Here is a 26,425-nt window from a genome sequence, read left to right on the forward strand (position 1 = left end):
AACAAGACGGATTGCTTTATTAAGTTTRAAGGCAAATTGAAAGCACATATGTACTACATTTGATTCAAAATGAAGTGATGRGACTTTTAAAATATCCAAGAACTTAACACAACTGCATCAAAAAAACGTGAGTAAAAAAAAGTGTGAAGGATGAAAAATGAAAACAGGTAAACTTTCCACCTTTCTACGGTTCTCTTTGCGAAAAGCCGTCTTTGTGTGACTTCATTTGCCCACCGTAACGTCCGCCACATTCTTTGAATAAATCATGCATTTCTTTGGGCTGTTCATCCATGGATGCTTCTCCTTCTGCCTCACTGGATTGGATTCTGCTTTGTAATGTTTGCGTAGAGTTCAGACAGGGGCAGAAAAATCTGAAAGAGCCGGTTTGGCCTGCAGGACAGACAGCATGTCCCTGTCATGTCCACCCCTTGTTGTCCCACCAGCCGTTGTGCTTCTTTCACCTGCATACCTGTGAACAAAAACATCACGGTTGAAACTCCACCCAGTCCCAAAAAAAACCTAAACAAGAAATTCCAGTTGGACAATCTTGTAAGCAATATTTTTCATGTACATTGGTGTACATGGTGTAATCAACTTTTTGCACACATCACACGTCTGGTTTGAAAATGAAAGAGCGAGAAACACAACCATTAAACCATTAAAAAGCAAATCAAAGAAAGGTTACAAAATAATGAGGAAGTGCAGACGAATCTAAACAGCAGCAGAGAATAAAACTGATAGGCTACAATAGGATGAATTTCATCCTAACTTATAACCAAAATCACATTTTTGAGCATCGTGTGTTAGAAGATTTTGCAGTGACATTGGTAAATATTTAAATGATGAATTCAGTGGTGGTGTCTTTGCTCCTCTATCTGTGCTTCTATCACTGTGTGACCTTTAGTATTTTGGCTRGTGTCATTTGTATCCAGCGTTATCATCCGCTGCGGTGTCCAGAAACTCTGTCCAACTGGCTAAATCACTAAATATTACATTAGCAGGAGAAATGCAACTCYTGGAATAAACAATTATTGCACTCCAAGCAGTCCTGTCCAGCAAAGGGCTCATGCTGTGGGAGTCATATTCTTCAGGGAAACTGATGGAAAAAGGATGGAGCTAAATTAAGTAAAAAAAAAAAAAACAAGCTTAGAGGCTGGAAGAAACTTTAAACATAAAGCAGCGCTACAGTGACATGGTTTCGATCGAGGCATATCTCTGTATTAGAATGGTATTTTCAGAGTTTAAACTTAAATCTAATATACACACAGGTGTGGGGAGAATCAATGATGGAGGCAATGCTACTTTATCTGAGCGTTCATTTTATGAAAATATATAATTTTTGGGGGGCTAGGCTGTTAGAGGATCCCATATTTTCTTTTAAACACCATTAAAAACCAGAGTGAACCTTAATTTAATTTGATGTGTTATAATGGAAATCCGACAGCCACATGCGCCACTGAAGGTGTCGTGTCAGTCCACCCACATCATCTGATTCTCATTTCCTGGTTTGTGTCATCAGTTGTAGTTTTTTTTTTCTTTCGTTTCTTTTTAACCGGATGAAACCTCAGGATTAGAGAAATAATCGCGAAATAATAATAATACTACTAATAATAATAATAATAGTGAAAATGGCTGCCTAAGTGCGTGATGAGGCTCTTTAAAGGGGGCGGAGCTTAGAGCACCTGTGAATCAGCACGCAGATGGAAAAAAGGAGAGAAGAAAAGGAAGGAGTCGAGTTACCGATAACATTTGAGTAGTTTGAGTTGCCTTTTGCAGTTGTTACCTTTTATTTTCGATTTGGGTGCGTGGAATACAAGTAAGTGATGTTAGGAAGTTAAAAATATTGTTTATGTATATGAATATTTAAGTTTTGGCGTTAATTGATTGCATGCTTCGTTCACGTGCGCACTTGAGCTACACAAAGTGGGTTTTCTTTGTGTCGTGTTTAATTAGAAAAGAATGTCTGTGCAACCTTTATTAGTGTAGTTGGTTAAGTTAGTGTGTTATTTCAGTCATTCATTCATCAGACACTGATGTATTATTATTTATATCTTGTAGAACCACACCGTTACGGCGAAATAAAGACTGAACAGCAAGTGCAGATTGAACCAACCGACTCTGGTTTCTTTGGGGTTCTGACCGGACTCACCACAGTGATTTGACATTTCCATCAGCGAGTTACAGTTTTCCTAATTTTTAATAATAATCCCGGTGCATTTTTGATTAATCTGAATGGCGCCCGTGAATTCAGATGAAGGGGCAGAACAAAAGAAAAAACACAGATGGACAAAAAAAAAAAAAAAGCTGATCTGAAAACAACCTGCCTGTAGATGGATGTACTCGCTAGAGGACACGATGATGATGATGATGATGATGATGATGATGATGGTGATTCCCTCCGCCCCCTACCTCTTGTGGGTGGATCCGTCCACGTAATGCTAAACTCACCCTCGCGTTTGCTTTTCCTGCTTCCTTCTGCCGCGGCGCATCAGCAGTAAAGGGAGCCGCAGCTCGGAGATGTGCAGACGTCTGGTTTGACACTCTCGGCGGATACGAGAGGAAACCCCCGCACTTTGAGCTCCCCTGGACGGTTCGGAAAGCAGCGGAGGGACGGCCCTTCTTCTCGGTGAAAGCGTCTTTGTGCCGGCTGAAGGATGAACATTCATACGCGGGTGAAGAGCAGGAGGACCGAGCATCACCTCGGAGCGGAGAGGGACCACTTTGACAAGCAGCAGGTAAAAAAACGCACACGGACACGGAGAGTGCAGGGCTTTTATCAGGCAGTGGAGTGGAAACCTGCGGGGTTTTCTTCTTTTTTTTTTTAAAGGCCTTCTGCGTGGCTTACCGCATAGGCCACATTTACGGCCAACAATTTAAGTCAGAAAATGAAGCTTTAATTAGAAAACCAGGTGTACYGAAGGCCTCACAGCTTCACCATGCACATTTAAACCTGAAACACAAAAATTCAACCTTTTATTGTTTAAATTACTTGTTACAATTTAGAGATGTCATCATTCACTTTCCAGCACTGGATTTAGCCCAAATGTATTTGTTTCAGTAAGAAAAAAAAAACTCTTCAAAGTGAGTTCTGTGCAGTGGCGCCACCAAGGGGGGCCGAGCGGAGGCATTTACCACCTCAATAAATTTGCTCATGCTCCCAGACCTTTACCATATTATGTTACCAGTACGGGTTTACAAAAGGAGAGTTCACGTTTTAGAAAGGTGCAATATTTATTTATCCNGCTGTTAGAGGATCCCATATTTTCTTTTAAACACCATTAAAAACCAGAGTGAACCTTAATTTAATTTGATGTGTTATAATGGAAATCCGACAGCCACATGCGCCACTGAAGGTGTCGTGTCAGTCCACCCACATCATCTGATTCTCATTTCCTGGTTTGTGTCATCAGTTGTAGTTTTTTTTCTTTCGTTTCTTTTTAACCGGATGAAACCTCAGGATTAGAGAAATAATAATAATAATAATCCCGGTGCATTTTGATTAATCTGAATGGCGCCCATGAATACAGATGAAAGGGCAGAACAAAAGAAAAAACACAGATGGATAAAAAAAAAAAAGCTGATCTGAAAACAACCTGCCTGTAGGTGGATGTGCTCGCTAGAGGACACGATGATGATGATGATGATGATGATGATGATGATGATGATGATGATGGTGATTCCCTCCGCCCCCCACCTCTTGTGGGTGGATCCGTCCACGTAATGCTAAACTCACCCTCGCGTTTGCTTTTCCTGCTTCCTTCTGCCGCGGCGCATCAGCAGTAAAGGGAGCCGCAGCTCGGAGATGTGCAGACGTCTGGTTTGACACTCTCGGCGGATACGAGAGGAAACCCCCGCACTTTGAGCTCCCCTGGACGGTTCGGAAAGCAGCGGAGGGACGGCCCTTCTTCTCGGTGAAAGCGTCTTTGTGCCGGCTGAAGGATGAACATTCATACGCGGGTGAAGAGCAGGAGGACCGAGCATCACCTCGGAGCGGAGAGGGACCACTTTGACAAGCAGCAGGTAAAAAAACGCACACGGACACGGAGAGTGCAGGGCTTTTATCAGGCAGTGGAGTGGAAACCTGCGGGGTTTTCTTCTTTTTTTTTTTAAAGGCCTTCTGCGTGGCTTACCGCATAGGCCACATTTACGGCCAACAATTTAAGTCAGAAAATGAAGCTTTAATTAGAAAACCAGGTGTACCGAAGGCCTCACAGCTTCACCATGCACATTTAAACCTGAAACACAAAAATTCAACCTTTTATTGTTTAAATTACTTGTTACAATTTAGAGATGTCATCATTCACTTTCCAGCACTGGATTTAGCCCAAATGTATTTGTTTCAGTAAGAAAAAAAAAACTCTTCAAAGTGAGTTCTGTGCAGTGGCGCCACCAAGGGGGGCCGAGCGGAGGCATTTACCACCTCAATAAATTTGCTCATGCTCCCAGACCTTTACCATATTATGTTACCAGTACGGGTTTACAAAAGGAGAGTTCACGTTTTAGAAAGGTGCAATATTTATTTATCCATGTGTCATTTTTTTCTGTACTTCATAGTATGCTATTCTAACCTGAAAATGTTTTGATACCTCTTTTTGTTTTAAATCAAACTTGGTAATTTCCTCAAGAACCTGCTGTAAGGAATCATTTAATTGTCTCATGCAATTTGGTGGAATATTTATTCATTTGTTTTACTAATTTCTTTGTGGAATGTTTATAAAAGCTTAAAAATTAGATATCTAGATTTATATTTTAATTTGTGTTAAAATACTAAAGTAAAGTTTACGATGTATTCTTTTTAGATATAAACATACAGTATTATATTTATTAATGTAGTAATGTATCACTGTCAGTATTTAGATGTCTAATTAGTCAGAAGCATCTGATAAGTCGCTGAATTTTAAAGCATACATTTTATGCTCATCATAATGAGACTCCTGAAATATCATAGATTTCTGAATTTTAGTTTTGTTATACAAGCCCAGTGTCACCAGTGGCCCCATCAGGGCACCTCTCTGGAGATGGTCCATACTCTGAGATGTCTGATGATAATTTAATTTTAATTTATATCTTAACAAAGACTGAAAGTAATTTTAAGCACATTTTGCTGAACTTGTTATAAAAATACACAATGAATTATTATTCTCTTTAAAACAGAGTTTAAACATTTGAATTAAATTACTAAATAGATAATCACAGGGGACTGCATACACATTTATGTACTTATATTAAGAGTATGCTTGTTTCAGTGCTTGCTTAATGGAACCAATAATATAAATATGGGAATTGGCTGCAACATCTGTAGCTGTAGGTTTCCTGTTCCAAAAACTTACATGTGTAAAAAAAAAAAAAAAAATTTCTGTTTACAATGAAGATGTAATTTGGAGAAGTTCACTATGTGAGCTAATATTGTAGGTATTTTAACAGAGTATTTTCACAATGCAGTTTTATTCACATTGGTTTGATGACACAGATTAAGTCAAAACATTTTATATAAACCCATGAAACTAGCATGTTCAAGACTTGTTAAACTGTGTTGGATATTTGTTTTTGGGACAATATTTGTGAATTAACTTCAACTTTGTCCTCAAATCAGAGACTGAAAGTCAGTCTCAGGTCTGAGAAGTCACGCCATTCATTCCTCTCTGAATCCAGTCCTTCCTGTTTGACCACCTTTCTTCCTTTACAAACATTTCGCGTCCTCTCTCTCTCTCTCTCTCTCTCTCTCTCTCTCTCTCTCTCTCTTGCTTTGTCTTTCTTGCTCTCTCTCTCTTTCTGTCTCTCTCACTTTCTCTCGTTTTTTAAAGCCTTGTTCTTTGATTAATAAATTAAGTCTATGTAAACTGATTATTGTGATATTCCTTTTAAAACGGGTGTAGTTAGCTTGAACTCCACCTTGAATGGTTACATTCTTTAACCAGTAAGTCATACTGGGAGCTACAGTGCGTCTTACTCCCCAGTGTGAGAGAAACACGAGATTCAGACAAGGATCAGTAGCCAAACAAGCAGCTCTCTGGGTGTTCAGATTCTCCAGTATTTTGGTAGCTGAAACAGACTTTGCTTTGATAGGCGTGCACCACAGTCGGTGTTTTATTTGCCTATGAAGTGCATCCAGAGTGGAGGAGCCGTGGTGTTTAAACTATTAGACGTCTGGACTCTGGAAATGAACATAAACTCATTAAACATGTATTGCACTTTTATTGCTAAAAGCTTCTGGTCAAAACGAAACTAATGAGACTCATAAGTCCTGCAGTTGGGACTTGTGACTGTTTTAAATGTCGGTCTGTTGTGTAATCAAAGATGCAGATTGTGAAAGTGATTTAAACCTGCTGCACAGGTGGATGAGGAGACGCTATCTGCCTCTTTCTGCCTATCACGTTTACCCGATGAAGCCATTTTAGCTTCATGTATGTGGCTACACCACGTAAAAGAGTCACATCTAGTTCTGATGTGGTTGTAACTCTTAACTCTTGCTACTTGGCTGACTAAATTTAAACATTTATTTGATTATTTGTTGACAATATTTTTAGTGATTTTTGCAGAAAATTGGTGTGTACACCCAGTTTGCAACAACTGCTAAGAGTTTAATCACAAATACTGAATGCAAAAGCACACCCCACTATTCAGAGTTTTATTTGCAAAAGGTTTATGGAGGTCTGAATATTTTTTTATAAGCTGCTGTATGTGTCAGGTCCACTGTCCACATGCAGTTAGTCGATTAACTCGAATGATCAAATGTGTTGGAGAAGGATGCATCTAGAAGTCGTTTAGTAATAGCTTTTGAGGACAACTGCTGGGCTTCACCGCTTTAGTTCAAACTTGAAGCATATCTCAAGTTTGAACTTGAGTTATTGAATTACCAAGTTCAATAATTGGCAATTATTGAACTTGATTGTTCAATAATTGATTGTAAATGATTGTTGTTACCCATTTAACTTTAAACAGCTGTTGTAGTTGTAGACTTGAAATAAGCAGGTAGTTTTCCTTCGCCTGTAATTTTCCATGGTGGTAACATGTTGCATAAGGTTTGTTGTGTGAGTATATATGTTTGAAATGTCTTCAGTTGCAGAAAGAGGAGAAATGAATTGCTTCAATTCAAAAACACTTTACTAATCCCAGAGGGAAGATAAATGTTACGTCATATTGTTGTTACAGTTTTCCTTAAGGAGTTGCTGTAGATGCTGTGGGTAGTAAGGCTCTCCTGTACTGGTCTGTGTTACATTGGCACCGAAGAAGCCTCTGACTGTCTGATCACAGTCTGATGATGAAGAGGATGCTCAAGGTTCTTTGTAATTTTCTTGATTTCTTTTAATTTTTTATAAAGAATTCTGCTTTGCATGAAAATCTCCAGAGAAATCTCCAGAACAGAACCAGCCTTTTTTTATCAGGATGTTCAATCTTTTTAGGTACTCTGTGCAGAAATGGGAGGATGTTTTTGCTTTGTGCTTCCTGCGTATCAATGGATCGCACAACAACCCTTTTCACACTAAATGGTTAAAACGAGACCGATTTGTTCTTATTGCAAATGGTTGTCCAGCTTGTGAGACCCAGAGGGGGAACAGATGAAACTCGCAGCACCGTGCGAGGTCGTCATATATCTGTTGAGTTACTCATCTAAGTTGACACCTAAGGGAGTCACAGAGTAATGTGAGTGTAAAGAGGAGAAGGAACATTAGAACATGATGCTTGAATAATTGTTTCCATTTGAGTTGGAGAAGATGATTTAGAGATGACGGCAGAAAAGTTTAGTTTAGCTGTTAGTAAAACGGAAATTACCACTAGACTTATTCCAGTAGAGAAGAGATGACATTTGTCCACCGTTTTCCTTAAATCTAAACACTGAATTGGTAATTATTGAACTTGATTGTTGAAATTACCCATTTAACTTTAAACAGCTGTTATAGTTGTAGACTTGAAATAAGGAGGTAGTTTTCCTTTGGCTGTAGTTTTCCATGGTAGTAACATGTTGCATAAGGTTTGTTGTGTGAGTATACATATTTGAAATGTCTTCAGTTGCAGAAAGGGGAGAAATGAATTGCTTTGACCTAATACTAAAGTTTAATTGTCACTTCATTTGAATGTATTTCCTGGGCAACAGGAAAATGAAGCACTTGCATAATGCCCTGACTTTATCAGATTACTCACCTTTGAAGAAAATGTTTAAAACCCCAGACTGTACTGATTTTACCTTGTTGCTCATATGTAAATTAAACTGGAGTCACAGAAACTCCTCCGCCATTCATTACTCTCGCTCCTGTCGTATTTCCTTTTGATTTTGACCTCGGTGCCAAGGTGAACTGCCTCTCACAAAGTCCTGCTTGTGTTTGTGTATCTGTACTGTATGTTTGCCTTCCCTCACTGCTGTTGCCTGAGCAAGCACCCATGTGGGAAAGCAGCAGGAGGGGGATGGGAATCCTGAAGGGTAAACTTAGCCACTGAGTGGGAGCTAACGCTGAATGAAATGCACAGTGGTTAATGGGACAGATTGTTCTGAGACGTCTCGTCAGCATTCGTCATCCTCCTGTTATAGCTTCCTATCGATGTGTCTTTTCTAGAGAAATCTGTAGCATAGGTTTTTTTTTTGTGTGTCTGCGCGTGTGTGTGCATAAAACTAAAACCAAACGCCCACAGGAAGCTCTGTCAGAGACAAATAGTTTTGGCATTGGTACTAGATTTGTCTTCGATTACAACACACTATTGGCACAACATTTCTTCTTTTATTTTCACTCACAATAGACCAACATCCTCCTTAATCATTCTAAATGCAGTGTAATTTTACTTTTGTCCCTGGAATCTGTTTAGAGATTTTATTGAATTTATTATATTAGTTTCACATGATCGCCATCATTAGCTAATTTACTAAAGCGATTCAGTGGTCTGGAAGCTACCCAGCCTGGGTTGGGGACAGTTTTTCTGTGGTTCGATGTGGAGCTTCAGAAAGAAAATTGACTTTGCTGTCCCTAAAATGCGGTACAAGCACCAGGTTGCGCTGACAATAACACTATTCTGTATTGTAGTTGTTATTGATGGAAGAAAGTGCAAATTTAGCTGGTTTTAGTCTCAGTGAGTTGTTTGAAAATGAAGTCAGAAAATGCACAAAGATGTAGGGAAGTGTTTTCTGTGGTTTGAAACGTTTCTGGTTCATTCAGGCTATAATGGAGCGAGAGAGAGCAAGACTTTCAGCAGATGGGAGTGCAAGAAAGAAGCTCTGTATTATCCAATTAAGCTTTCAAACTGTTATGGTAAATGCTAGATTTTAAAAATGTAGGCAGTCGTTTAAAAATCTGAGTTCAGGTAAGACTGTAAAGACTGTGCAGTTTAAAATCTCACTTCCTTAATCATTTTGTCTTTTGTTTTGATAGTGAAACAATGTTTTTCTGGTGATTGCTCATTCACGGGAGAAGATTATGCATCTACCCCTAATGTAAAGAATTACTGCTCCTATTGCACTTGCTTCTATTATCACAATTCGTAAAGATAAATGAGTATCAATTGCTGATTTGAAATTGATCAGTTCTTCCATTGGATCCTGTCTCCCCTAGTTTAATGCAATATGCTTAATTTATTTAGATATAAAAGGAAACTCTATCCAGATAAGATATTATCCTGTCTGTATAGAGTATCAGAGTTATGATTTATGGAAAGCCCCAACATAAATGTCTAAATACAGTTGGCATGAACAAATGTAAGGCTACAAAGTCCCAGAGTTGTATTTATTGCATACTTATCGCCATTAGAAGTTCAACGAGGGCTTATCAGAAATAATAATGTGCACTATATGACCTTTAATGGTGTTTAGGCAGTTTCCACGACTATTTAGAATAAAAGCTCGGGAGGAGAACAAGACTCTCTTTGTTGGGCTTTGGTCGGGTTCATTGTCTGTGTTGATTGAGGGGAAGTTGAATCACTTCAGTCAGAGGAGGTAGACATGACTCAACTCCGAAAGAGAGAGAGACAAAACTATTAAAAGTTAATGAAGAAAATTGGCTTTCTAGGTTGACAGGAAATACCGTCAGAGACATGTATAATTTTTCAGTACCGCTCCCTTATTGACTAGCCTCCCATTTGTTGATGCACTTCGCAGTTAAAAGGTTGCTCTTGCTAACCGGAGCTAGTCTGCGACCTTGTCAGGCAGATCCTCTGCAGCTGACTGTTGAATTAAGCAGATAAAGTCCTGCAGTAAGTGCCCTCACCTTGGGGAATTATGTTCGGAGAGAAACAGTGGAGGTGTAGCGCTGATGCTTTGACTTCATCTCTCAGTGTTTCACATCACAACTTATGGAGACGCTGCTGAAAAGCAGAGATGACCCGGTAAGCAGAGACGCCTTGCATTAAAGAAGCTTACAGTATGTGAGTGCAGAAGCGCGTGTGTGTGTGTGTGTGTTTGTGTTCCTGCACTAATGCTAGCTGGGATTGGACCTTAAGGCGGGCTTGGGATTTATCCAGGCTGTCCCTCTCTCTCACGACTTGTCTCTGCTGGTTAAAGAGGGATTTACCGTCGCTTCAACCAGATGCAGCATTAAGTGTGTGAGCATTACACAGTCTACAGTACCAGCATCTGCAGCTCCTGGTTTCTTAAAGCGTCCAAATTTGACTTGATCAATTCTGATTGGTGAATCATAAAATACTTTGCAGTGATTAGAAATAAGAATATTGGACTCGAGTTGACTCACTTTTCTAAAAATGCATATAATTTGCATGTGCACTGAACAATGAAAAAACAGATTTGAGAAAATGTCGGCCCTACTATCGGAAATCATTGACATTTTGTCCTAATTATTACAGAACAAATGTTGAGTTCAAACCATTAAAGAAATACTAATGTTCCCTAATTGTACAGTATATTCAGTCGCTTTCCACTCGCACTCGATGTCCTTTTCCGTCCGTTTGTTCTCACTTTTTTTGCCGAAAGTAGTCTGAGAGCTTCCCTGCAGCCTTGCTGCTCAGCAGCCATCTGTTGAGGTTTCTGTGCCAGGCTCTGTGTGCCAGATCGCATCCCCCTATCCAACCCAACCTTCTACCCCGGCTGTCGGCCTTCCTCCCCCAACAAACCCCTCATTGTCACACAAACTTCCACGCTCGCTGCCTTCACTTGCCCAGTGTAAATGAAGGGGCACGCGGTTCATTTGAGTCAGAAAGAGGCCGGGGGGTTGGGATGGAGTCTTTTATAAACAGATACGTCTTGTTTTGCCCAGAGTGTACCTCCTCTCTTATCTCTTGTCTGACCGTTAATGGTTGGATGGTTGTGTTTACATGGGTTTGACTCCCAGGTCTCTAATGGATTAAAAAGGCTCTTATAGACATGTTGAATTAAAACTACTACCACTGATATGAGGGTTGGCAAAGATAAGGATTTCCAACATGTAAGACCAAAAGAGAAGAAACACAGTCAGATCATTGACATAAATGTTTGACATCCTATTATAACTCATAAAATGTCCCATTTTCTTTATTTTCTCAAAGAATATCTGAATCTGCCTTTGCAGAGTCTTTAATGATTTACTGATCCCGCTGACTGTTTTTATGCTGAGCAGCTCGATGTTGGGCTAACATTAGCATATTTCTTCTCTATACTGATCACTTAATTTCTTATTTCAACATGTTATGAGTTTCAGATAACTGTTTAGACAAAAATTAAGGGAGTTTTTAAAGCAATTTTTGACTAGCGTTTCATCTGCTGCCTTCTCTGCTGAGTGTGAATGTCAAGACTTTTCTATAAACTAGCTGCTCAAATTGTAGATTCACACCAAACGTAGGATTGCATAAAATCGGACTGTACATGAAACAAAAAGCATCTATCATTTAGTCAGAAAATACAGATCTGGAGATGATTCTTGAGATCAGGATATTCCTGGGTCAACTTTGTATTAATGTCAGCATAAGATTAGCTGATTGACATCTCTGACGTAAAAGTGACATAAAACATAAATATGAACTAAGGCAGGACTGGAAATAATTAGCTTTGAGACAGCCAAGTATCGTCATGATGGAGGTGGTTATTTATGATTTAAACATATAATCCTAAAAGAGAACATTATGCACCCCAGTGTTTCTTTCTTTTAATCCAGGATGGTTATTCTGCCCTTTTTTACTATCTAGTTTCTTTCACAGATTTTAGATAAGACTGTTCAGAATACCAGAGCAGTGGAAAAATACATTTATTAAAAACATTTACTTCATTTATTGAGATATTCCAAAAATATTCTTGAAAGCATAGATGTTTTTTTTATTATAACTATTTAACTACTCTCTAGTGATTAGCTTTATCCGTTGCAGCAAATTTTGCCTATATTGTCTTTTCCCATTTGCATTATTTTGTCTTAAAGTGACAGCACACCATGACACAGTATTTGAGAACAATTATGTGTTTTAAACTTCTGAAACAAGTTGCGTAAAAGTACACAGCATGCTTTGCATACAGCTGAGTATTTTTTAGCCAGGTATTCATTATAACTAACAAAAAAAACTGTAATTAAATAATTTCAAGAGTTTTACTAAGAAAATATGCATTTTTAAAAGATTGTTAGGGGACATTGAATCATCAAATGTATTGGTAATACAATAGAATAAAAAGCTTGAGTTCTTCCCCAGCTCTGATTAAAATGTTCTTGGCTTAAACAAGAGGAACAAAGAACCACCAGTTTCTGAACCTCAGGTTGTATAAGTCCAGAAGACTCGCTCAGATCCCACTGATGTGTCCTTTTGCTGCCTTCTTGCTCGTGTCTCAGCAGTTCCAGTTTTACCTGCTGGACAGGTTGCAGAGCTGCCCGTCTAATGTCTTTCTGTGACAGCGAGTCACTCAAGTTTATTAATAGCGTTGTAGTTACCACCCGTTGATTCAGGGTTTGTCTCTTTTATTAGGAGTTTCCTTTGAATATTTAACACAAGAGCTGTTGAGTTTGACACGGGCGGTCTGAAAATGCTGCCACTGGATGTGGTCAACTTTGTATTGATGTCAGCATAAGATTAGCTGATTAACATCAGCTAGAAAAACATTTTACTTCTTCCTTGAGTTAATTTTAGATATTTGTCTGAACATTTTTTTTTACTTGTTAGAACTTGTTTGTTGGTTAGTTTTATGAAAAGCATTTTATATTAATTAGTCACAATAAAGTTAAACACGTAGTGCTTGTCTGTGTGTATTAAGTGGCGTTAGTTATTTTTTAAATGCCCATAAAAACTCACCAAAAAACAAACGTGCAGCCGATGCAAGATAAAGTACATGCAACCTACTATGTGGCATGTTTGTGAAGAATAAAGATGTCCAAGATCTAATCTAATTTAACTCCTCTCCTTTTAGCTCAGCAGCATTAGCAAAGCCATCAACAACACAGAGACGCCTGTGAAGGAGAAACATGCGCGACGTATCCTTGAAACGGTTTCATTTTCATCAAGGTTACAAAACATAGTTGGCTTCAGAAAAACCTCTGTCTTTTGGGTTTGCTCATGTTTCATCTTTGCCTTTTGTCTTAAAATTGATTTTTTGTTCTGATGTCTCTTAGCAGTACCAGCAGTAACGCTCATGTTTCGCACCCATTCAGTCAGTGAAATGTCAAATTTGGAAACCAGTTTGCAATTTGCCACATATGTTGTTAGTTTCTTTTAGACCATGACTCTTAAACTTGGAAAGAATTTTTGCAGTACCCATTTTGACCCTTTTCAGAGTAATGCTGCCTTCAATTAGAACTGGCATCTAAATGCAAAACGACATCCAAGTGGTGGATGTTCTCAGTTAGAGAACATCCACCACCAGTTGTGATGGATGTTCCCATCACATCCATCACAACTGGATGTGATGGGAACACCTGAACTGGAATGAGAGAGTGAATACTTGTGGTACTACAGTCTTTGCCAAAGACGCTGTAATAAATTAAATATTTAGAATATTGGTCATAGCAAAGAAAAGCACAGAGTAATGGGATGTCATCGTTTTGTCGGAATCATCCAACTCTAGCTTGAGGTGTGAATAAGCTCTCTGTAGTCATCTGTGAAGAAATATTGGACAATGAATGTTGCAATGTTTCCTCTTCTGAGCCTCACAGGCCATTTATTTTTGGTGACGCCAACACAGTCATCACCAATGAAACACATTTGAATGAAACAGCAGATTTCATGTTTTTTTAAATGGTGTGCAGATTGAAAAACTATTTGTTTTTAGTAAGCAGGATTAAACTTGAGAGCTACTATTCTTCTGCAACACACCTGAACTCTCATCAGCACAGCATTCATTTCTGAAGGAGCCATTCATTCGAGTCAGGTGTTTTGGAAAATAAATATAATGCAAATATCCCAAAAAAATTTTTTTTTAATTTTATATTAAATTTGTTATTTTTGAGAATTGTGACACAGTTGTGTGGTAGTTTGTATTTTCCTTAACAGCATGAGCAGGAATCATCTTGGGGACTCACAGGGAGAAGGGAGCCTACACCTTCTGGTCCTACTCTCAGGGCTTCCCTCTGGGCACCAGCTCCATCCTGTGCTGGAAGTTCTGCCATGTGCTGCACAAAATCCTGCGCGACGGCCACCGCAATGTAAGGCGACCCGCACCGCTTTACCTGATTTAAACTGTTTGCAAGTACAGGCAGAGCCACTGATTATTCTAATCTTTCTTCTTTGATTGATTTGATTCTTTTTAAACACAAAGCTTTGTGAAAAATAAAATAGGAGCAGTCCTCTCTCTCGGTGAATGTGACATTAGTTGAGCTGTGCATTTAACCTCTGCAGGTTCTTCAAGACTGCATGCGGCATCATGGTTCTCTAGCTGAATATGGGAAGCTATGGGTGAGTCCTAGTGTATATATATATATATTTTTTTAACTCTTCATGTTTTTAAAGTTTTTTTCTTGTTCTATAATTGTTTCCCGCTCGTTTCATTTCAAGAGCCACCTCCATGACAAATATGGACAGCTAGTGACTTTGTATATCAAGCTCCTCTGCACAAAGATGGAGTTTCATGTAAAGGTATATGCATCATTGTCACACTTGTATAAGGCAGAAACTTTATTGTTCTGCTCTGCTTACTCAGAATAACTCATAAAAAGCACAAGTTGTTTTGGTTGCAGAGTGCTAAACCTCAAGCTTTGCATCTTTGCAGCATACGGAAATCCCTCCAAACCTGGAGGTGAAGGACGAAGTGCTGGAGCGCACTGCGGGGACGGACATTAATAATGTGTGAGTTTAAAAAAAAAAAGTTAACCTCTGATGAAAGTAAGCCCTTTCATATACCTTGCAGAGTCAGAGCTCCATTGTGCCGTGGTGGGGCCTCCATCCTGAGTGACAAAGATATCGCCTTCTGTCCTGCAGGTTCCAGCTCACCGTGGAGGTGTTCGATTACATGGACGCTGAGCTGAAGCTGGCCGAGACAGGTGATAGCTAAAACCCCTCCTACCTTTTTTTTCTGAACTGCTTTCTGAGGAAAGAGAAACCTGAGCTGCAGCTGAGGACTGCTGCCTGCAGACATGATCTATTTATGCACAAATAATGGCCTCAATCAAGAAAGGTTAAAGTAAGAAGCTGACGGGCTGCATCTCTTCACACGGACTGGGAACAATTCCATGCAAAACGTGACTGAGCCAACTCGGTTTAGCTTGAACTCCTCTTTACTTGTTTGTTGTTTCACCATTGAGGAAGTGCCTGCACTCAGAGCTCATTAAAGTGATTTCCTACTGTTTAGCAGTAATGACATGTTTTTCCCAGGCTTGCAGGGCGGAGGCCCAGAATCACAACACCAGGAACAAATTGGAATGTGCTTTGGAAATCGAGTGGATTAAAAAGTGTTTTCAAGCTTCGTAAAGTTTTCATGTCGGCTGTCTGAGCATAGCCACGTGTTTTCTGGAGCTGGGATTAAAATGCATTGTTCCTCAGTGGGAACTTTAGGTGTAACAGTGATAGAAGATTGAGATATGCAAGTTCAAAGAGTGACAGAAGTATTTCTAATAGATGAAAAAACAAAATTAAGAATAATGTTCTGTAGAGTAAGGTCAAAATGACGCCATAAAATACTGAGAAATTTTGAAAATAGCAGACTCGAATCTAAAGTGTCTCACATTTTAACTAAATCATTACATGTGAAATTTCTTAATTATGTATATTCAGTAACATAATTATCAGGTGCAAATCAAACATTGTGAGCGTATTGATTTATAATGCATATCATTATTTTTGCTTTTCAGTTATTTATGTTCTTAAACATTTATAGTATTTATAACTTCTGTTGAGTACAATAAAAAATGTCTTCAATTATTTGACATTGTTACCTTCTTGGTAAGGTACTTTATTTTAATTTGGCTCACTTTTCAAACAATGCTCCAATTCCTGAACCAAAGTAGTGAAACAGAAATGCAGTGGGTTCATGTTTGAGAAGGCACTGAATCTTAAATGTCTTTGCTTTCTCCTGCAGTGTTGCGGCAGCTGAACTCTTCCATCGCCGTCACCAGCCTCACGTCGGGTCAGTGTCGCCTGGCTCCGCTCATCCAGGTCGTCCAGGACTGCAGCCAGCTCTACCACTTTAACGTCAAGCTGCTTTTCAAGCTGCATGCCTGTAAGAACGCCAACTGCTCTGGAAAAATACACGCAGTCGATCTGTATGTGCGCCTAAAAACCTGCATCATGATTCCAGGTCTGCCTGCTGATACCCTACAAGGACACCGTGACCGTTTCCGTGAGCAATTCAACAGGTCAGTGAACTCATCAAAGTTTTTTGTCTTTTCTTTATTCAATGGCCATCTGTAGCATAACGTTGATCCACCCAGTTACAATTAAACACTGAACTCTACTTTCAGTAAATAAAACTTTGATAAACCAACACCATGTTGAGTGTAATTGTGAAGTTGAGGGAGAATGAAACATGGATTTAAAAATTGGAAAGTTTGGTATGCAGTTATATTCAGCTCCCTGTAGTCTGATGCTTCCAAATAAAATCCAGTATCGATTATTATTTTCAGAAAGATTGTGAAACTCCAGTAAAATGCATTGTGAGGTTGTGATGTGGCTAAATCTATAAATAAAAGAATAGTTTTGTAATGGACCACATCCCACATATTGTGTGTTTGTATCAGACTAGATGATGTATTTTCGGTGGCGTTGCTTTTTGTCAGATTGTGCAGATTTGTTCATATTTGACTTAGTAATATGGTTTACCCCATGCAATAACAGAAAGGAACTAGAAATTAAATTGCTGATGGATTATACTGTGCGTAATGTATTTGTGCATTGTTTGTTTTTGTTTACACAGCCTGAAGAACTTCTTTAACAGAGCCAGAGAGATGGTGTATTTCAAGAGGCTGATCCAGATTCCCCGGCTGCCTGATGTAAGAGAGGAAAAATGGCTGCACTTCTGCTGAGTCACAGCGACATTTTGGGTGTTACAGACTTCGCTGCAAGTCACATGCTGGTTCTGTGCTGCCCATGCCGTCATCATTTAAATGAATGTGTTTTCTTCCAGTCTCCACCAAACTTCCTTCATGCAGCAGCACTGGCCAAACACGTGAAGCCGGTGGTCGTCATCCCCGACGACGATGATCAGCAAGACGACGATGACGATGAGCCAGAGCCGCTCATCGAGGTTGAAACCTTGACCCCCAGCCTGCAGTCTCAGCCTCAGGTGTGTTTCACTAGTCACAGGTGTATGGATGTACACAGTCTGCTACCTGCTGTCTAAATGCTTTGGAGTTTGTGTTTTATTCAACAGGTGGACATTTTTGATCAGGCGTTTGGGCCTCCAAATGGAGGCTTTGATGAGAGGTAAGCTTTTAATTTTTGAATTGATTGTTATGATTTTAGTCCCAGCAGAGTGTGACTGGTGGTGGTTTCTGTCTGGCAGGGATCTCCAGATTGAAAGCCTGAAGTCGGAACTTGAGCTGCTAAGAGCAGAGCTGGAGAAAGTCAAAACGGAGGTGAGGATTCTAGAATACCATGCCATAATGCTTCAGTGTAGGAATTTATTTTTCCTTTGTGTGTGACTGCAAAAAGGCACAATTATCTACATGCAAAGGAATCCGGATCATGTGTTTTCCTGGATGCAAATGCCAAATGCCACTCCTGACGTGAAGAATGTGGCGAGCAGACTCTGAATGTCAACTGACCAAAGTCGCCTTGTGATGAATTGTTGTGTACAGATCGATTCTGTTTATAATATAATACTCTGCAAAAGTATTCACACCCCTTGAACATTTTCACATTTTGTTGCAGTGCAACCACAAACTGAAATGGGTGTGTGTGTTTGCGTGCGTGTGTGTGCGTGTGTGTGTGTGTGTGTGTGTGTGGGAGGGAGGGTATATGAAAAGCAAAATGGAAAGAAAATGAAACATGGATTTTTAGTTTTATTTTTACAAATAAACATGTTAAGGTTTAGCATGTAATATGTAAGCCTCAAAGGGTTTTTTAAGAGAACATTTGAGAAAGAATTACATCACGAAGAGCAAGGAACTTACCATACATGTCAGGTAGAAAGTTGTGGGGAAGTTTAAAGCAGAGTTGTGTATAAAACAATATTCTGAGCTTTAAGCATCTTAGAAAACACTAAATGGAAAATGGAAAGAGAATGCTGCAGCTGTACCAAGGCACGGTCAACCACATTGATGGATCGGACAGACATTAAAGGTATTGACAAAGAAAGTCATGTTGAATACACAGCAAACGTGTGTTTGGTATTTTTTGGCTTACGGTACGTACAAAATGCTAGGCGTGATGGAAACTACACTGCACATTTTCATGAACACACCACCCCCTCTGTGAAATGTGGTGGTACCTGCATCATGCTATGGAAATGCTTTTTCCAGCAGGGACAGGGAAACTGATCAAGAGTTGATGGGGAAAATATAAGACAACCTGGGAGGAAAAACTGTTGAAGGCTGAAAAAGAGTTCAGACTTTAGAGAAGATTCACCTTCAAGCAGGTCAACAAACCTAAACATCCAGCCGGAGCTAAATTGGAAGAGTTTAGATCAAAGCGTATTCATGTGATACGATGGCCCAGTCAAAGTCCTGACCAAATCCAGATGCAGTGAGACTTGAACACTGATGTTCAGACTTTAATCTGACTGACCTCAAGCTGTTTTGCAAAGAATAGGGGAACATTTTCTGTCTCTAGATTTGTAAAACTGGTAGTTAGTTTGTGTTGATCTGTCACTTAAATCTGACAAAATGCTGCAGGGGGGTGTCAAAATCTTTGCAAGTCTTTGGATTTTGACCTAAAACTGCTTTTCTCAACTCTTCTTCTACTTTCTGGTCCTGAAGGCTCAACGCTACGTCACGCAACTCAAGTCCCAAATCAACAGTTTGGAGGCAGAGCTGGAGGAGCAGCGCATGCACAAGCAGCGCGCGCTGGTGGAAAACGAGCAGCTGCGCATGGAGCTGGAGGCGACCCGGCGCCGGAACGCAGAGCACGAGAGTTTACAGGGCACCTTCCTGGAGGCAGAGAGTAAGATGTGTTAATGAAGCACTTTGTTTGGCAACTCCTGCAAGCATGAGCAAGATAATTCAACCTGATCATCTCTGAATGTGAAGGAAGGGCGCAATCAACCGAGCAGCGATACAACAAACTGAAGGAGAAACACACGGAGCTGGTGGCCAGCCATGCTGAACTGCTCCGCAAGGTACAGACTCCAGACTCGCTCAGAGATGTTTGCTTTCAGCTAGACTGTGGCCAGCCGGCCTTCTGTTGTAACGCTGAGTGTGCTAATGTGCCAACAGAGCGCAGACACTGTGAAGATGCTGTCGGTCACCCAGCAGACTCAGGAGGAAGTGGAGCGGACAAAGCAGCAGCTGAGCTTCGAGGTGGAACGAGTCAAACAGGAGGCAGATATGAAGGTTGGTGCTTGTTCTTTAACTGGGATCACAAGAAATGTGTGTGTGATTACATTAAGCCCCACGCAACTTTATTTATTTTATTTTAAATAAATAAATGTGATATTTATTTTATTTTGCGGGATAGATTTTGTTTTACGAGCACAGCGGTGTCCCAAAAGAGCATCTGAGTTGAGAAATTAAGCAGGGAACATCAAAAAGACATTGTATGGAGCTCCAGTAGTGCCAAAGAAAATTTTAGTATAAAGTTTGGTGGTCTTAAAAGGTTTTCTGTAAAATGGCCTGAATGTGTTATTCTTGCTATTGCTTTTTTTTGTTTGTTTTTACAATATATTTCTAAAAAAAAATTACTCTAATTAGAGTCAAATATGGCAGTTTCTTGTTGTTTTATTATAAATGGATAAAAATTTTATGTGGATATTTAAACAAATAAAAAACAAGCAACTGTAAACGTGTATAAATCATTTCAGCAAGTAAAAACACAAGAAATTTCCAGTTTTGTAGCTAGTGCTTACCTGTGCCAAACCTCTGTAAATTTGCTTTAGTTTATCTCAGCTGCATCAGTCTTTGTCCACAGATGGAGCCATGGTTTTCAAAAGTTTGTATCCTTAATTATGATGTATCTAAAAGGTTCCTATATTGCATAAGGCCAAAAAACTCTGGTGAGGTACAGAAAATCCTGATTTCATTTTCCCTGAAAACTGTTGCAGCTACTGTGACACTTATACTTCTGATGGAGTCTCCTGTTAGCTTTACTTTGATACTAAGATTATTGAAATGGTTTGTAATTGCTGATTAAAAACTAAATTAGATTTAGCTGTTATTTTAAACATACTTCAGAAAACCCAGTGGCGCTCATGAGGTGGTGTCTCTGCAGATGGAGGAGCAGAAATTTGAGATGGAGCGACTGAAGAGAGAGCTGGAAGAGAAAATGGCAGAGGTGACACGGGTGAAGGCGACTCTGCAGAGCAGCGAGATGGTGAGAGAGTGTCTGCAGTTACTTCACCAATGTCCTGCTAAGTCAGCTCCATTCAGAGTTATCACCAGTTCTGCTGGCGAGGCGCAAGACTTTTCCGCATGGATTTTTCCCTTTTTCACTCACGGCCATCTGCCTCTTCTGGCTTTCCTCGTCACCCTCTCTTTTCTTTCTCGCCAGACGTCATTGGAAATGAACAGCGGCATGACTGCTCTGCAGGCAGAAAAGGAGCGCCTGATGCGATCTGTGAGGGAGAAGGAGGCAGAGCTGTCATCTCTGCGGCAGGAGGCGCAGCTGCAGCAGTCGTCACTTCAGCAGGAGCGGGAGAGGAGCAGCAGAGAGCTGGGAGAGCTGCAGGGCAAACTGAGGGAGAAGGTCAGTCGGGACGCAGGAGCCCCACTGCGTTTCATTTTAAAATAAACAGACACGATCACTGTAAATGTGAAATGGACCATTAATGGTCACAGAATGTGAATGGGAGCTAGAAAGAGGCTCTTAATGTCAAAACTGTCGTTCTGTTACCGAAATTGTGTGTGTGAGGTTACTTTTTCTAATCTTCTCAAATCGGTGACAACTTAATATTTTGTTTTTAAACAAGTGATAAATGTCTAGTCTAATGTCTAAACTGTCTAATGTCCAGTTTATAAGCACCTTGTGAAAAGATGATCAATAGCTGAAGTTTTGCCAGGGTCTATATGGACACCAGTGGATATCGACTGAAAAAGAAAAACTGAATTCAAATTAATATCAAGCATCACTGAGTAAAATATTTTTGAATTTACAGTTTTTTGTTTACATCAGGGGATTTTGTCTCTCCATTGTCATGACAGTAAAACGCGTCGCTCTTCAGACAAAACTGTTTGAAGTCACAAAGGTTTAAACAGCAGCCATTAAAACCTGCTATGTTTCCTCACTAGCTGCTAGGAACTGTGACTTGATCACTCTGGATAGATTTTAATTTCAAACAGCACAGCCCACTGACGCGAGTGGAAACTATTCATTTTTTAAATATTATTGAAATGTTAAAATAAAAAATGTTAGGAACAAGACGGCGCTCATCTTTTAATAACCATAGTTTTTACTTTCTTTTAAATTTCATCATAAGTAGGACCACTATTATTCAGCAGTTTCTACCAAAAAGCAGTAAGGTCAAAAGGTATGTATAGCTCTGTCAGATTTTGATTAAAATTATTATTTTTTGACTAAGAAGTTTGTTTGTGATCAGAATGGAGCCTGATATCAATCAAAAGACAATAAAGCCATAAAAGGAGTATCATGTAGATTTTTGTTTACCTGCTAAAAAAATCGACATAAAAATATTTATTGGCAACATTACAATCAAGCCCTTTGAAGAACTGCTGACCAACTTTATGAACATTTATCCAGTGATGAACTCAAAGCCTTGGCATCACCGTGATTTGGCTGTTTTCAAAACAATCTTATCAAAAGCATCAGCTTCTTTTGTGTCTGCTGATCTATCCGGAAGCTTTGCTCAGCTGAGATCCAGAAGGAGGCCCAAGATGATTGCAACACTGCAGATTAGTCATTGTATTATGGTAAACTGCTACAGCGACTTATCACACCTACAAACAGATTAATAGTCTCACGTTTTAAGCTCTTTAAAAACACTGATGAATTGCTGTTGGGTTGGATGACTTGCACTGACGCTTGCATACTGTATGCGTTAATCATTGTTTTTACATTTGTGCTCTTCTTGTGTGCTTATTTGTAGACCAGTGTGGAGGAACAGATGAAGAAGAAGCTTTCGGAGGAGCAGTTTGCTCTGCTTCAAGGCACCATATCAGAAGCTGAGAACATCATCCAAGATGCTGTTGCCAAGCTGGATGATCCTCTGCACATACGCTGCACCAGCTCTCCAGGTCCGACTGCTGCAGAATCCACATACCTAAAATTAAGAGCAGATAAATCCGTCATTATAAGTACAAACTTGATGTTGACATACAGCACTGCGTGTATAAAGATTTTTGATTTAGGTTTTGTTTCTCCTACACACAGATTACCTCATAAATCGAGCGGAGGCCACGTTGAGCTCAATCGACAAAATGAAAAAGGGACATGGAGATTATCTGCACAACATGGAGGGTGAGTTCCTTCTCCTCATGACGCAGTGTGGTGAGTTCAAAAGGTTATCTGATGTAACCATCTGCTCCCCTACTTTATTCTCTCGTAACCAGACGCCGGCGGGCTGCTGAGGTCTCTGACCCAATTCTCCCACTTGGCCGCGGACACGATCGTCAACGGCAGCGCTACGGCACACATGGCACCCACTGACCAAGCAGATCGTAAGAAACACTGAACTGCTGGACACATTTCACACTTTCTCCTTACATGCATATGTCTGCAGAACCATTAATTTTAAAGCGAGTTTATTCTTGGACAACAAGCCTTGCAGAAATGTTGCTGACAGAGCGTCTTTGCACTCTGATGTCCTGCAGGTCTGACGGAGAACTGCAGAGGCTGTGCCACTCAGAGTCTGCAGTACCTAAAGGAGCTGAAATCCAAGAACACCTTGCAAAGTGCCGATCCAGCTTCTGTTCGACTGATTGTGCAGAAGATCCTGCACATGGGTCAGGTGAGGGGAAACTGTAGGATTTCTGCAGAGATGTTGTGCATCACACTTTTTGTCCTCGCTGTGTTGCAAGACATTTTTAAGATGATGGTTCTTTGAATAATACAGTTGTAGATTGTTTTGCTAATTATGACCAATGGAGCTAATTTACTGAAAATAAAAAATGTTCTGCTATTATGTGTAACTTTTCATTGGCTCAAACATTGCTCTTTTAAAGTTATAAACATAAACTTCCATGTGTTTTTATTGGGATTTTATGTGATAGGGGACAAAAATTATTTTCTTCCAAATAAAGATCTGAAAGGTGTGGCATGTGTATATATTTACCCCCCTCACTCTTGACACCATACAAAACAAATCTGGTAACCAATGGCCTTGAGACGTCACTATTCCTAGTAACTGGACCAGTGTGTATTTTATTCATTGTTACAGCGGTTCTGTGGTCTTCTGTGGTTAAATCAGCTTCAGCAGCATAACTGTGTTCATAATGAAGGATGTGAACATGTTGATGATCTGCCTGTCAGGTAGATTTTATGCTATTGGGGATCGATGCTCTTCTCCAGATGGAACTGTTTGAGTATCCTTCTCTTTCTTTAGTTTTGCAAATCAATTTCAAAAAATTTTTTTAGCAAGAGTACACTTTAGAGAAGTGGTGGTTTGTTGTTTAGTCTGGCTAAACAGTCTAAATGAACTTTAAGTGTTCAGTTTCTATTGCTTTTGGCACAAATTAAATACATATTGCTGTGATCAAATGGTTATTTAGGCTAAATGCTGCTGTTTTTTTAAATTAAAATTGTGATTTTTACTGTTGAAAATGAATTGTGATGATATGATTTCTCTACTGCAGTCTTGTAAAAAAAAAAAAAAACAGCCCAGGGGACAAACTGTGTCTTTCACATTTATATTTTCATCAGCAGTATAATCTCTGAAAGATGTTGTTTAGGTATTTGTTTGGGGACGGCAGTAGCACAACGTTACACTTCTCAGAAAACTTTAGTTTTGAACATCATCCCCAATGGCACAATTATTGGCACCTCTTCCACTCGTACTAGTTCAACCTTCTTTTGCCGAAAGCATTCTGCTAAACAATTATGTCAGAGAGATAATGCTGCTACAGTAAAATATTAAATTAATATCTTTCGCTCTGCTTAACCTGGTGGAGCCAACATGTGTTTGGCACTGCGTGTCTCCCGGAGAAACTCTGAATGAGCGCTGAGAGATGCAGCTTGAGATTAACACTTCTGCTTTGCTTTTTTCCATTTGTTTTTCTTGCAACTTGCTTTTATTTTTTGTTTCTTTTTCCACCTAAACCCAGACTGAAATAGTTTTGACTACATTTTCTATTTAGGAGCTGCGGCCGAAAGGAATGGACATCCGTCAGGAAGAGCTAGGAGATCTGGTGGATAAGGAAATGGCAGCAACATCAGCAGCTATTGAGGAGGCTGTACGCAGGATTGATGTAAGCAGTGACGTACTGTAGCGCACTGATCAAACGTTTTATTTTAAATTGTGCCTTGACTGCAGATAATAATTGTCCTGTGTGATTTCAATTTAGGAAGTGATGAATCAGGCACGGAAAGACACATCAGGGGTAAAACTGGAGGTCAATGAAAGGTTTGTTCTTTTTTTTTTACATATCTAAATTAAATTGCATCACTCAGACGTTGGTTTCTAATGATTTTTTAAAATCTTGTGTACATTTTTGTTAAATCCCACTTCTTTTCCCAGAATCCTCAACAACTGCACTGATCTGATGAAGGTGAAGGTTTTTTTTTATTCTTTTCAACAATGTTCAAAGTTGTATAGACCAACAAGCTTAGTGTGTGTTCTTGTTCATGATTCGTGTGAACATATGTTGAGTGTTTCTTACTCAGTTTCACACTTGTCCTCTTTCAGGCCATCCGCATGCTGGTCGTATCGTCCACAGACTTGCAGAAGGAGATCGTTGAGGGTGGGAGGGTGAGTCACTGTTTTCTAAATTTCCAACTCAAAGTAGACGGCTTATTCGCAGCCGATTAAGATTAAAGTTGTGGTGTTTCATTCAGAAACCTCTTCTAAATGTATTGATGCGTTTTTCTATAAGGGTGGAGCAAGCATAAGGGAATTCTACGCCAGAAACTCTCGCTGGACCGAGGGACTCATCTCTGCTGCCAAGGCCGTGGGATGGGGAGCCACGGAGTTGGTGTGAGTTCCTGTTTACCGTCTTGTCTTGTTGCCTATTTTGAATTGTGTGAGCAGAAAATAGGCTGAAGGGGTGATGTAATGTTCATGTTTTTTCTAATTGTAGAGATTCTGCTGACAAGGTGGTGTTGCACACTGGTAAATATGAGGAGCTGATAGTCTGCTCGCATGAGATTGCTGCGAGTACAGCACAGCTGGTCGCTGCCTCAAAGGTAATCATCTAACGTTTTAGAAAACATCATGTTCAGGAGGCTACTACTCCACACCAACATTGCCATATAAAGCCAATGTAATATAATCTTCATAACTTTTAAAAATCTATAAATGGGTAGTAAGGTTTGGAAAATATGTCACTTTAGTCTTCTGTCTTGTCCATTAAAAGGCAATTTTACAGCTTTTTCTTCTCAGTTATGTCCAGACTTGTAGCTCACAAATTATAGATTTATTCCCATGACATGGGTAAATATTTAAAAGAGGAAAGAAAAAGGAGAGCAAAAGGTAGCTGAGAACGTAGCTCAAAGTTTCAATTAGTGTTACATTTGCTGAACTTGGCTGTCAGCATTAATAAGTTCCAGCCTAGCAAAAATGTCTTCACTTTATGAACTCAAATTTATACTGGAGGTTTATATGATGATTTATTAAATGAGGAGGAGGAAGTCTGGAGAAATGTTGTTGGAGAGCAGTATCAGGCAGACCTATCAGATCTTTGGAGTGAGTCTCGTCTTCCTGTAATTTACAACAGTGGTGAGCAACAAATTGTGACCAGAACCGTAATTCAAAACCCAAAAATATCCAGGAATAATGACAACATTCAGATTGACCCTGTAGTTTCTGCTCAAGTTTTGACTAGAATTTTACTTTATTCCAAATCCTCTG

General features: G+C 39.7%; 1 protein-coding gene and 1 long non-coding RNA gene across 3 annotated transcripts in view; one reads left to right on the forward strand and one right to left on the reverse strand.

Moving 5' to 3' along the window:
• LOC103470263 (uncharacterized) lies at positions 1–2,532 on the reverse strand. The gene is made up of 2 exons (XR_534473.2): positions 2,449–2,532; positions 1–469 (listed from the first exon to the last, which is right to left on the reverse strand). It is a non-coding gene; the product is annotated as an uncharacterized LOC103470263 (long non-coding RNA).
• The window catches only part of hip1rb (huntingtin interacting protein 1 related b), a 26,660-nt gene continuing 2,727 nt past the window's right edge, over positions 2,493–26,425 (forward strand). Inside the window, exons 1-28 of one of the 2 annotated variants that reach the window (XM_008418572.2) lie at positions 2,493–2,735; positions 13,298–13,361; positions 14,386–14,528; positions 14,722–14,778; positions 14,878–14,958; positions 15,092–15,168; positions 15,301–15,362; positions 16,397–16,537; positions 16,616–16,673; positions 17,231–17,306; positions 17,441–17,599; positions 17,687–17,739; positions 17,819–17,891; positions 19,233–19,416; positions 19,503–19,591; positions 19,689–19,805; positions 20,680–20,781; positions 20,959–21,153; positions 22,511–22,658; positions 22,795–22,881; positions 22,974–23,081; positions 23,235–23,371; positions 24,717–24,827; positions 24,924–24,982; positions 25,097–25,127; positions 25,265–25,327; positions 25,452–25,552; positions 25,656–25,761. In XM_008418572.2, coding sequence (XP_008416794.1) covers positions 2,655–2,735; positions 13,298–13,361; positions 14,386–14,528; positions 14,722–14,778; positions 14,878–14,958; positions 15,092–15,168; positions 15,301–15,362; positions 16,397–16,537; positions 16,616–16,673; positions 17,231–17,306; positions 17,441–17,599; positions 17,687–17,739; positions 17,819–17,891; positions 19,233–19,416; positions 19,503–19,591; positions 19,689–19,805; positions 20,680–20,781; positions 20,959–21,153; positions 22,511–22,658; positions 22,795–22,881; positions 22,974–23,081; positions 23,235–23,371; positions 24,717–24,827; positions 24,924–24,982; positions 25,097–25,127; positions 25,265–25,327; positions 25,452–25,552; positions 25,656–25,761 — 2,763 coding nt within the window. In that variant the 5' untranslated portion in view covers positions 2,493–2,654. Of the gene's footprint in view, positions 2,736–3,685; positions 4,021–13,297; positions 13,362–14,385; positions 14,529–14,721; positions 14,779–14,877; positions 14,959–15,091; positions 15,169–15,300; positions 15,363–16,396; positions 16,538–16,615; positions 16,674–17,230; positions 17,307–17,440; positions 17,600–17,686; positions 17,740–17,818; positions 17,892–19,232; positions 19,417–19,502; positions 19,592–19,688; positions 19,806–20,679; positions 20,782–20,958; positions 21,154–22,510; positions 22,659–22,794; positions 22,882–22,973; positions 23,082–23,234; positions 23,372–24,716; positions 24,828–24,923; positions 24,983–25,096; positions 25,128–25,264; positions 25,328–25,451; positions 25,553–25,655; positions 25,762–26,425 lie in introns of those variants that run through there. The other variant, XM_008418571.2, reaches the window with a different exon arrangement.

Source organism: Poecilia reticulata, linkage group LG9 (assembly GCF_000633615.1).
Source record: "Poecilia reticulata strain Guanapo linkage group LG9, Guppy_female_1.0+MT, whole genome shotgun sequence".
Taxonomy (NCBI): domain Eukaryota; kingdom Metazoa; phylum Chordata; class Actinopteri; order Cyprinodontiformes; family Poeciliidae; genus Poecilia; species Poecilia reticulata.